At 35.3% G+C, this 12,782-nt stretch overlaps 1 protein-coding gene across 1 annotated transcript in view; it reads left to right on the top strand.

The window, feature by feature from the left end:
- BANK1 (B cell scaffold protein with ankyrin repeats 1) overlaps positions 1-12,782 on the top strand; it is a 91,476-nt gene that overhangs the window by 15,600 nt on the left and 63,094 nt on the right. Inside the window, exons 4-6 of the mRNA XM_026050892.1 lie at positions 8,231-8,379; positions 10,083-10,221; positions 11,747-11,889. Of these exons, the coding sequence (XP_025906677.1) occupies positions 8,231-8,379; positions 10,083-10,221; positions 11,747-11,889 (431 nt within the window). The remainder of the gene's footprint in view (positions 1-8,230; positions 8,380-10,082; positions 10,222-11,746; positions 11,890-12,782) is intronic.

Here is a 12,782-nt window from a genome sequence, read left to right as displayed (position 1 = left end):
GTATTTTGGCTGTGCAAGACTCTCCATCCAGACTTCGGCTCCTTGTGGTATTAGCCTTATTATTAGCCTGGTTTATTTACATTTGTGAAAGCCTATGAAGAGTAACGCTGGGGAAGAGGAGAGGATAAAATCTCCATTTACATTTAGCACGGAGCTGCGTAACATGTAGCCTATCTTCAACTCTAATTAAAAGAAGTGTTAGACACCTTTCTGAAATCTGTTGCACCAAAGTGATTCCTGACTGACTGAAAGGAAATAGGTGGTCAGTGTTTCTTCTGTAGTGGTGCAGCACCGTGGAATAATCCAATTACCACAGAAAATCTTTTTAGAGGACAAGTACCCAAGTGAAATGTTTTCCAAGATTCATTGAGTCTACTTTATAGAAGCCAAGAAAGGTAAATAGTACCTGCAAATGAACCAGTGTTTGTACCTTTTGGGAAAGTAGGTGGAACTTTAGCTTAACCAGGTGGGTTTTACTTTGGATGAATTTTGAAAAATGGTTCCAGTTGCTAATTCTGTTAAATAAAAGGATAGTATAAACAGTCCTAAACTGCATATATGGAACAAAGCAGAAATGTCAATAACATCAGAGAAATTATAAACCAAGGAAGGAATTTTTGCTTGAACCCTGGAAGCTCACAGAAGAGTAGCATTTTAGGTAAGGCAGTTGACAGGTTGAAAGTCTGTTTTGAATATACAGATGTTGCCGTAAAGAAGGGAAAAGCTGAGAGGAAATGGAGTTTAGACATCAGTTGGAATGAGAGTTGAACAGATCAAAAGTATAAAGCCTACATGAGAAATATAAAAGAACAAGGATGGAAAGAACAGCAAGTGTCTGACAAGACAAATGGAAAAAAATATATACCTATCCAATACCAGAAAGATAGATGGGGAATGAGCAAGCACTAACTTGAATAACAAGTGACTGAGTAAAGTAAATTATGCAAGGTCTTGAGGGAAAAGGTCAGAGAGTACACTGTAAAATGGAAAATTTGACCCTGAGACCTTTTGGGGAAATATGAGCTACAAGCAGATGTGAAAGCAATTGATTTGTTAGTAACTGGGGGTGATGGAAAAGATCCAGTTGTGGAATGCTTATCACCGTGATATGAATATATAAGGTCTCATTCCTGTAGCTGMTAACTATACAAGTCAGTTCTTGTAGCTGCTCACAAATGTTCTTATGCGTTTGCTTTATTCCAAGTTGATTTTTGAACAAGAAAAGTAGGCTTGTAATTACAAGAAAACTGTACTTTTTAAGTAATCCCTTTATGGTTCTTCAGGAAATAATCTACTCTCACAAGATAYATTGCGTATAATTTGTGGTAAGGCAGGAAATGCGAAAAGATCTGACTAGGACCTGAGTATACAGCTCTGTAGCCTTATAAATGCATAGCTAAAAATATGGATGCCTTATTGTTGAATTAGCTTTCGTTCTTTTACCTGCAACTATGTCTGACCTCAAATTAAAATACTCATTAGATGTCATCAGATAAGCTGTTTCTCTTCTGTAGCACGGCTTTGTCTTTTTTTAACATTTACCATCAGGGCTTGTATCCTAGATCTAATTAACAATCAGTTAGGGGCAGGCAACCTGGATACAGCAAGATGATGATGTTAATCTATAGTAACTTTCTACCTGATTATACTCTGGTCCTACTCAGAGGTCTCCTGCCCTCTTAGCTTATATGTAAGTACTGTGTTAACTGTTTCCTGTCCCATTCTGAACTGGGGAAAGGCCAGCATACTGTAATGAAGTAGATGGCATCACCTCTGAAAATAAAGAGCAGCTAAGGGAGAACCTGTGCTGTTTTTTTGTAAATATTATCTCTAATCCTATTTTAATGAAACTTGTCTGTTCTTGGGTCTAGATGTTTAATTAAAGTACAGTATCTTAAAGACCTCAGGTTAATTTCATGTGCATAACATTAAAAAAAGAAAATCAAGTGCTATACACCAAGCAAGCACAGTTTTCAGATATAAAAATAGTAGTCTTTATTGTGTTCCTGAGAAAGGGGTGTGTCTTTTAGTCTGCCCTAAAGTTCAATAGATTTTAACTATTTCAAACCAAAGGTGGGAGTAAATTGCAAAGCAAACTGTCCTCTAGTGAGTCAGCCTTGCTGACAACTCACTTTACTACTTCTTTTTTTAATACTAAATGTGTCCGGCATGAGTCTTTCCCCTGACAGCTCCTGTGGCAGCATGGGATGAGGAGACACATGGTCTCTCAGATAGGCGAGACCCATATAATTTAGAGTTCTACAGGTCAAGAATAGTGTCATGATTTTTTCTGTAGAGATTGATAAGACTCCTGTATAGGTATCTGAGCTCTGCTGTCATATTTGGAACAAGATATGCTATTTGATAAATGAGCTGCTACAGCCAAGCTAGCTTCTGGTACTGAATTGATCTAAGGGATGCTATAATGTGGAACACATTGTCTTGTGTCAGTAAAGGTTTGGATGCTATTAATGATCTGTTTCCTATATTTTTGAGTAGAGTGAAGCTGAGAATACCAGCTACCCCTGTGTCTCTCTTCACCCTTCTCGTTATAGTTGTTAAAGGGCTTTCCAGTTATATTAAATTTGTGCCTTTCCAGACATGTTATTTCTTTAAGGATTATTGATGAAAAATATTCTTCTCTACAAAATACCTTCAGAAACAGTCATGTGGGAACATTTTGGCTATTTATTAGTAGCTCATAGAGAATGATCTGTAAAAGCTTTTAACTCACATTTGCCCTGGAGTATGAGCTTTTAGCTGCTTGTAAGATGTGCTTTCTGGAAGTATGAGTTAATTCTAAGACACCGCCATCTACCTGTGTTTATAGCTGTGTAATTCAAAATGTGGCTATGTTTTGATRATATAATTAATTGTATGTATCCACAGATCTTACTGGTACCATGGAGACCTGGAACAAAAATCCAAAAGTGTCTAGAGTTTGGTAGAACTCTCTTATCTTGAGGTAGATGTGTAGGTTCTTTAATAAAAATATGACTTAAGTCTCTGCAAACTGCTAGTTCACAGAGAGCAGTACCTTTCAGTTTGCTGTCTCCTAGGAAGCAGGCGGGATGAATGTAAGAAAAGTGTAGAAAGTGAGAGATATGAGTCTGCAATTCTATTAACATTTCAACATTTAAATGACCTCAGGCAGGTAGTTGCTCTTTCCAAACCAGTTAGTGTGTCTGAGGGTTTAAAAACATTTTGGGACTTTCKAATTGTTTGACTAATGCTCAGCAGACAGCCCATATCATTAGTTCTACTGCTGTGCCTTGATATCCTAGATATGGTTGTAATAAAAATAGGAAGTAATAAGAATTGATGCATTATAAGACTTAGAATCTGTCCTATAAAGCTTCTAATCTACATAAATGCAACCAAACTGAAACACTGCTTGTTGTGTTTAAAACAAATCTTTCTTACAAGCAGTAGTCCATTTTGATGCTGATTAGTTGTCGTAGCACTAGATTGTCTCTGAATATACAGTTAAATCATAGGGAAATGTATATATATGTATATTAAATATGTGTGTGTGTGTATATATAAAGATACACCTACAAGTTTGTACAAAGTATGTTTAAAGATTATTGTTAAGTTTACAGTAAAAAGCTTGTTTTGAAGGCGGGATTTTTTTATTTGTGGTATCRGAGTCAGTTTCAATGTGTGTAACAAGACTTCTGTATTGCCTTTAAAGGATTTTATGATMGTTTAATTAAACTATAATTAGTGCTAAACTGTTATATGAAAACATACCTGATCAGTGTAAGAAGAGGTGAGTATGTACCTCTGCAATCAAATGTAGGGAGGACCTTGTTTGTTAGCTGTTTCAATTCCTTGGCTAGCTTTGCTTCTAAAGCTTTAACAAGGCTTAAAATGTAACTGAAATTCTGTAGTGTGTGCAAGCATTTTGCTTTTAWAAAATGAGTTGATACTTATTCTGTAACCTTAGAAAACATATAAATCTTTCATAAGTTTATTAATGTGTATAAGTTTATTTATCTTTCATAAGTTTTCTGCTATTTTTAATAACCCAAATCTGTCACATATATTGTTGGCTAAAATCATGCTGTAGCTACCAAGCAGTCAAAACACTGAGACAGTTTATAATCCTCATAAAGACTGCAATACCAAGAAGGGGATTTGAGAAGTTAAATTCCTATTTTGGATGGAGGTTGGATGTGACATGAAAGCTCTTCCTCAGTCATGGTGAGTTGTTGAATCCACAAGAGGCTGGAAAGGCTTCATTAACACTTGTCAGTTTATATACAGTAATGCAATTTCCAAGTCATTTCCTGAATTCAGTTAAAACATGATATTGAGAACAATGTATTCCAGTAGGTTTTGTGTAAAATATAATAGATATATCAAGTTATATGAATTATGGGAGAATACTGAAGTAAAAATGAAAATGTCAGCACTGTGCCCAATTAAATGAATAACTGTTACATTAAATGTAATATTTAATTTAAATATGAACTTAATTTTAAGATCTGTCCTTTCAGTGTGATGATCAGAGTTGCTTGTAAAAAGCAAGTTGAAAATAGCATTCTGTGTGATGGGACTATTATGATCTGTAACAGACTATAATACTCCGCTGCAATAGTCTGGATATTCAAGGGAAGAGTTTTCTTTCAGTTTTAGCTTTTAGTTTATAGTGCTGTCTAACATTAAATATTGTTAATATTTTTTGTATCTTAAAAGAAAATGCACTTTTTTTAGTCATCCATTATTTCAATTGCAATTGTCACATTGTAAGAACCTTTTACATAGGTTACTGTATATACAAACTTAACAAAACTTGTTCACTAAGGAGCAAATACTCTAGGTACACTCTAGACCCTTCCTTAGATAGTCAACTCTGTAATGATGTTGCTTCTGTGTTTCATGTAAGCTAATCTATACCTGCAGTTGTAAATTCTTGTTAAAAGATTTTTCTGAAAGCCTTGAGAATTAATGGCATTCCCTAACCATCATCTACAAAGGCAGCAAGGAAGATTCATACTGAAGAAGTCCAAGATCCAAGTTTTCAAAAGACATCCAACATTGAACAAAAGTTACTTTCTACCCACTTGTACACAAATGCTCTAGAGAGCTTAGGGATGTATCAGACCAAATCTATTCATGTATTCCACCTGCTTAACTAGAATCTCATTAGTGTGGTATTATTCCCTTAAACTTATAGCTAATACCAGTAATACATGGTTTGCTTAGTTCTTGGTGCATTGCATGTTCAGCATCTGCAAATGCTTCATCTTGTTTTGTGTTTCACAGAGTTTTAGGATCAGCACTGTTGATGCTATTGGTAAGAGTCTGAATTCTGCAGATGGTTGTTCTAGAGCTTAGCAACTTAATAGGTAGTGGTGATACAGATCCTGTTATTCTTAAACTACTGTGCTTCTCTTTCATTTGTACTTGCATAGTGTGGACTGACATACACTGAAAGAGGATTTCCTTGATGGCTCTTAGCTGATTAATTGCAACCCACTTGGACAGTCAGCAGGGGAATCCTTTATTCTAAATAACAAAGTGTTTGATGTAAGTGTTTGATATTTCTTATCAATTTGTCTAAACTTTCAACCATTATAATCCCAGTACTGACTGGGCTTGAGTCTTGACAGTGTAGTTATTATTTTGGAATAAAAATATTAAAATATAATTAACATGCTAAAACACTTTATCCTAGTTTAAATCAAACTGTTAGGATTGACCTTCTCAATAGGTGAATTAGTGCAGCCATTCAAAGGTGCTACTTTCATTTTTGATATGTAGATTGAAGATTGTAGAAATAGTTATCCTGAATTTCACATAGATTGGAATGTATCCACACAGTGCTCAAAGAATATTTGGAAAGGCGGCAAGCAAGCATCCGGAGGCTACCACATTTACTATTCAATCMTTTTCATTTTACCTGGTAATGAAGTTTGTCTTTACAAGAATTCTTTGCCCAAAGTAGAAGAAATTTTTTCAGAAGAAAAATATTCACCTCATATGAACTCTCTTCTGTGTAAATTCCATGAATTCATTGTGACTTAAGCTATGAACACAGACTCTTCCTAATGYATATCCTGTTAGCATAAGTAGCCTTACATAAGGCTGTAGTTTTCTTCTGCAAGAGTTCAAGTTTGCCTGGTTTTTTTTCTGAAGGAAAGTGCTGAATAAGGTCTAGCCTACATAGAGGTGATTAGAGAAATTAATGTACTTAGTGTGGTTTAATCCGTGTCAGAAAGTAAATAGCAGGTAAGTTCTCATTCAGAATCGAGGTAGCCTTCATTGACTTTAGTTTGTTTTACTTTCAAAGTAGTTTTAATTCCATTTGCTTTAATTTACTTCAATTCTGCAAAGTGTAGTTCTGCAAAGGGGCTACCTATTGCTCCAGTACAGTTTTACTAATTTACAATGAATTCACAGCTTAAATTCAGATATAGTTTGTCTTAAAGGCATAAGCATATAAGCAAGAGTGAGCTAGGGCAATTTTACTAGCTGGTGGTGAATACTGAACAACCCAGTACAGATGTTCAATGACAGTTTAGCTTCCTCTCCAAAAGCATGGGCAAATAATCTCCCCCTGCATTCTGAGACATCTGTAGTGATCAAAACACTTCTATGAAATGTAGCACATAAGAGACACAACATACCTAAATTTGTCTAACATAGCTTCACTTAGCAGGTGCTTTGATTATTTAAATCTTTGCATAGGTAAGGCAGGGGGGTAATGGTGGAAATGAAGCTTYCCTGCAGTAAGCTCTCAGAACACAAATGAAGTGATCCAACATTCCAGGATGGATAAAAACAGAGGATGTTCATTTTAGACAAATKGCTATACCTGGGCTAATAATGTTGAGCAGGAAGTGGGAAAACTGAAATTATTGGTACTGCTGCTGAAGGGGAAGAATTTGATATCATTCCTTACCCGCACATGTAGAGGAATGGTGCAGGAATTTYAACTGCAGCACTACATGGTTAGTGTGTACCTCAGTGAGTTCTTTGCATTTGCTTGGTATTCTTCACATCAGTAATTTATATTAATATGCTGCATCCATTTAAGAGGRAAAGACGTGCCTGAAAGTTATTTGTGTTCTTGAATGTAATTGACTGTGAGCGTTCAATAGTTGACATTAACACAAGATATGGTTGATTTCTCTCAGGATATTCTCTCATCAAYCAGTCTGGATTTTTCAGGGATGATATTGTTAATCTAACTAGGTGACCGCAATATGCTGGATAATCCTACTTGATGAAGAGTTACAGAAATGCTTTGAGATGGGTGGGAAGAATCATCTGTACAGGATGACAGCAGAATGTCTGGAAAGCAGTAGTAATACAGCTGAGAGGTAGCAGTAGTGAAGAATAGCTTYTCTAAAGCAGAGGATTAGTCAGAGCTTGGCACATGTGGCTGTCAGTTCTTCTCTGTTTTCTCATTAAAATGCTGTGATTTGGTCAAGGATTAGCTATGGCTCTTGGACCCGTATTTGTGCTGTAGAACAGAAAACAAGCTAGTTGYAACCTACCTGTACCATTTGCATAGTAATTCCAAGCCCAGAATATCTTCCAAAAAATGTATACCTTCAGTCTATCTCTTCTACATGAAGGAGGGCAAATCCTGTGGAGCCTTTGGGGTAGGGAAACGCCCTAGCTATTCCCATGGATATATTACCATGTTCAGTGGTATGACGGCTCTTGTACAAATCCTGCCTGTAGACAATCTGAAAATTGTCTGTAAATTACAAATTGTAAATACAATACTGTAAAATACAAATTGTTAATTACAATCTGTAAATTACTGAAGTCCAGCATATCCTTATGTAAATATGGGAAAAGTAAGAATGGTGAAAAATTCTAGTTTATCTTGGTGTATCCTGCCAGGAAAAAAATATATAAATAAAAATTTGCTTTTCTATGAAAACTACACAACCATCTGACTTCCATGACCTCATTGGTCACACAGACTTTGGTCAAAAGGTCTGTATATTTTCTAACTTCCACAAGACTACATATATGAGAACAGCTTATTCATACAGCTAAAGACTGTTGGATCAGAACTTTAGAGGGCACTTCTTCATTAGAGGGGAAAACCGTGCCACATTTATTAAAGGAATTTTTTTCAGAATTTCATGCAATGCCCTTAATGTGACTGCAAATGCCGTGTGAATCTCTAATAAGCTATAAATCACTGCACTGCTATGTTTTATTGTTCTGTGATGATTAATATCTTCATTCCATATTATTTCAGATTTCCAAAATAACGCAGATGTTAACTTGTCCAGTATCAGAAGAGCATCAGAAGAAACAGATCTTTTTTTGGAAACCAACCATGTTTCTGAAACATTAGAAACTCRCCAGCAATCAGCACTGGTGCTTCCGGCTAGGATATCATGTGAAGTAAGGCTTTGGAATGGTAAAATCTTTGGGGTAACTGTTCTGCTGCTGTCCCTGCTGTAATCTCATTTTTACTCTGTCGGTTTTGAGAACAAATAAAATAAGGAGCCAAAATGAGAGTGTGCTTAGCCTGCAGTGGTATTTGTTTTGCCTTTATGTCACATCCACACTGCAGCTAAAAGATTTGTAGATAAAATAGATTCAAGAGAGTCTCTGAAAAAGGATTTTATCTCTATTAAATTTTTTGGCAGTTTAGGTAGAGATATTACTGTCATCAAGAACTTGTAGAAGGGAAGGCAATATGAAGGGACTTCTCAAGAGATGTGAAGAGTCTTTTGGGAAGAATCAATGTATTCGGACTTGCTTGTGTGTGTTAGGAAGCTTCTGTATGTATGCATTTTTGCCTAATTTTAAGTTGAAATCTGAAGTAGTTTTATGTACATATCTACGTGCATTTTCTACAAACACAGATGTTGACATGCTTTTACTTCAGGGTTGTTATAAGAAAACATRTGACAATGTTAGCAGAAAATGTATGATATCCAGATATCCAGAAAGTATGATATCCAGTGCTACGTTTCTTTGTACTTATAGCAAATAGTCAGATATGAGGCTTGCAGTGCACATGGAGTGTCACATATTATCAGTAGACTGTTCCATATGTCAGGCCTTGGTAATAGATTACCAGYTGAATAATGGAAAACATCATATATTTTGACCTATTTAGCTCTCTTACAGGTTATCTTCTCTATAAATTACTCCAAAGCCTGGATGCTTTCAAAGAGAATTGCAACTAGACATCTTTAAAATAAATAGAGTCTTGAAAAATGCTATTGTATTAGCTAGAAATCTCCATTACGCAAACTGAAATAGTATTATAAATGATAGTGTCTTGCTAAAGACTTTACTTATGGATTAAATTTGTGTTCATCAAAGTTTAGAGTTTTTTGTGGTGGTGCAAATGTATATTTTTTCTGCTGAAAAACAATAGCAGTTCCACAGAGCAACAGTCTAAAGATAAACAGAATAAAATTATACGTCAGTATGTTGCTGTAAATCACCGTAATTTAAGCCACTATTACTTGATGTAGAAGTGTGAACCTAAAATAAAAAAACAAACAACAACAAAAAACCACACCCAAGTGCTTCATCCTAAAACTTCTTGCTAGTTCTTTCTGCTTCAGTCTACCTAAGACTGTGTAATTTGTACTTTAAAAATTGATTTCTACATCTAAAAGATGACTTTATAATGACAGATGATTTTATAAAATGGTCTTTTAGAGATAACTTATACCCATTATTTCACTGTTGAGCTTGGAAAGTTCTAAGGGAGTATAATTCCTTCTGGTTCAGCAGGCGCTAGAGGGCTGTTTCCTCAATTTAGTCACTGYTTCTGTGCCACTTTACTGTTAGTTCACTCTAAAAAATTATGTCTGAAGTATATTAGATTCTTATTATCTTAAATGTCTTTTTTCTAGACTATAAAATGGACTTAGAAACAGTAATAATATATCTACATGGGATACTGTTTTAAAAGGTCATTAAGTAAGCTGAATTCGAAATGCTACGTATTGTGCTGTGTTTTATTGTTGAAAACTGAAAAGTATTGTTAAAAACTTTTTGTTCCGTTTAGGCTTTAATTTACATTTTACAATTTCAGTATTATTGGATGAAGGACTAATGTGAAAATACTTTGGATTTTATAGAACCCTGGTGAAATATTTATTTTGTTGAAAGATGAAGTTGATGATGAAACTTTAGAAATCGAATTCATAGCGGACAATCAACGAATTAGGACACATCCAGCCTCTTGGAATCAGAAGGTCAAGTATATGAAAGCCGTGGGTAAGAGGCAATTTCTTTAAGTAAACAGGACATTTTAACCTCCCTTTGCTTTTTCTGGTAACTAGTTTCACTTCCCACAGTAGACTCTAGGTGTTTCCTGTATGTGGGTTTTGCATAAAGAACACTTATAAATAATACAGAGAGAATGATTTATGGGAAACTAAGTTCTATTAGAATGTTTTTCTGTGGTTAAATGGCAGAYGGCTGTCTTAAAAAGTCATTAATTAATCACAGATTAGCATTCTTCAAAATTACTGCCATAAAATGCARAGTTAATATTCTTTTCTTATTACTGCCTTGCTAAGTAATGCAGAAATCTAAGGCAGTAAACTTACATTCCTCTCTATARTTCTTACTGGTACAGGGAAACTTCTTTGCTTGCTTATTTCTTCATGCCCATGTCATTTCTCTGTATCACTCAGCTGTACTATTTTTTTGTCCCGCTCCTCTATCTATAGTTTATTTTCCTTATTTTGCCTGAGAGTGATAAAGCGCACAAAAAAAACCCACTGTTTTTATGAGTTGTAGAAAACAGTTTTAAGGGCCGCACCACACCAGTCCTCATTCACATGATTAGAGTTATGAATTAAGCTATATTCCACTTATGCATTCAAACTTTGGCTTGCCACTACCTTGCATGATATGAATTCCAAAAAATACTTACATAATAATTTATTTTAAACTCTTCTAATAGAACATTAGATGGGGAGAAAATGTGTGCTATAGTTTTGAACTAGGGCTTCTTGCAGCTACCTTTGGTTAATTGTGTGACCAGATTGTCAACAGATGCACTGTCCATGCATCCTGAGTGTGATTTCATACTACATAGTTTGGCCCTTCTACATTTTCAAGGTTGCCTATTTGAATTTCTTTTTTGGTTGAGAATGTTTTAATTTCTTAATAACTGAGCTAATGCTGATATGCTATAGCAGTGTTCCTGGCACAATGAATACTAATGAATTATGAAATATGCCCATCAAGAAGGCCCATGCTGCATGTTCAGAGGAAGTTATGCTTGAGGTAACAGACTGTGCTCTTTCCTGAGCTTTTACTAGGTAAACAAGTGGAATGGAAGCAATTATACTCTAGACTAGTTCAAATCAAATTTTGAGAATCTTRCCTGTGATGAAGAAAATGTTTCAAAAGGAAAATAGCAATTCAGCAGTTCATAATAAATGAACTTTTCTGTGATCTGTAGGAGCTGATAACAGGTCATCAGTCAATGAAAGGGATGTTTGAAATGTGAAGCATGCATACTCTTTTCGTTGCTTTTCTAACTTGAAGTAATACAATGTCGTTCTTTTATAAAGATTAGTAGCGTTATATTCTCTTCTGTCAGTTTTTGAATSTTAGACTGAAAGACCTGGATAAAAAAAACTGAGTATGCTGAATCATCTGTGAAATACAAATCCTGTTTGTTGCTACTCTGCATTTTCTCTAATATTTTTCTCTGCTCTTTTACTGAGACCTCTGATCTGTGATTGTAAAATATTTTCAGCTATTTTTCTGGTTTGTGTTTTATAAGATTTTCCTGCTGGCCCTGTGTATATAAATGTCTACTGTGGAGGAGTCATTAAGGCCACGGCACAGATTGAATACTATACTGAACTAGGGGAGATTGAGAACATTCTCAAAAAACTGGCTGATCCAATAGCTTTTGCTTGTCAGGTAAGTTGACCTCTGTTGTAAATTAATAAGGAAAGAGGAAGGTRAGTGCCAATATGAGTTAAGGAAACATGCACCATGCTGTAAAGGCTGTATTTTGATTCCATAATAAAGAATAATGGCTCAATAGCGGGCTCCAGATTAGAGGCTTGTCTTTGAGATGTCTAGCTGTAAGCAACCAGRCAAGTGAAAACTACTTCTGTCTCTTTTGGTTTTGCTGTTGTTTAGTCAGTGACATRAATATTCTTGCTGTTGTGTATGCCCAAAGGACAGCATCCTGCATTACAGGGGATGAAAATAATAACACAGTACTATTTAAAACTGCCCTCCTCTCCATCAAAAGTGTTCTCTTGTGTGTATTATAAAACCGGTAACAACAAATAGTTTTAAATCACTTTGTATTTGAAAGTATTTGAAATTATTAATTCACCAAGAAACGGGATTTTTCTGGCATAATTTATGTGGAAGACATAAGGTTGCTATTCATATAGAGTCTGTATACAGCTGCTGAATTATCATTCATGTGGTTTGCTGGTTGCCGTGCAGATACTTTGCATATATTTAGAAGAATTTAGGTTTTGAAGCTGGGCTTCAAGTCAGCTCAGCAGACTGCAGTGTTCTGCAATATCTTCTTTATTAATGGCACATACAAAATAAGAAAAGAAAGCATACGCTAAGAAAGGGTGAAATCTGATGTATCGTTTGTTCAATGGTGGGTAGTCCAAGCAGACACATCGTGATGTCTATATTGTAATTGCAAAGCCAGAACAAAAGTAGTAGTCTCTGTTTCCAAGGCAGACAGTCTCATTTTCTTGTGACAAATCTACCTTATCTAACACCTAAGGCATTACACTCATAACAAAAGGATTAATAAAAAATGATGTATTATTAGTATT

This window comes from Nothoprocta perdicaria, unplaced genomic scaffold (assembly GCF_003342845.1).
Source record: "Nothoprocta perdicaria isolate Ctin4 unplaced genomic scaffold, notPer1 scaffold_71, whole genome shotgun sequence".
NCBI classification, from domain to species: Eukaryota; Metazoa; Chordata; class Aves; order Tinamiformes; family Tinamidae; genus Nothoprocta; species Nothoprocta perdicaria.
The sequence above is the reverse complement of the archived record's forward strand: the minus strand, read 5'-3'. Positions and strand labels throughout refer to the sequence as shown.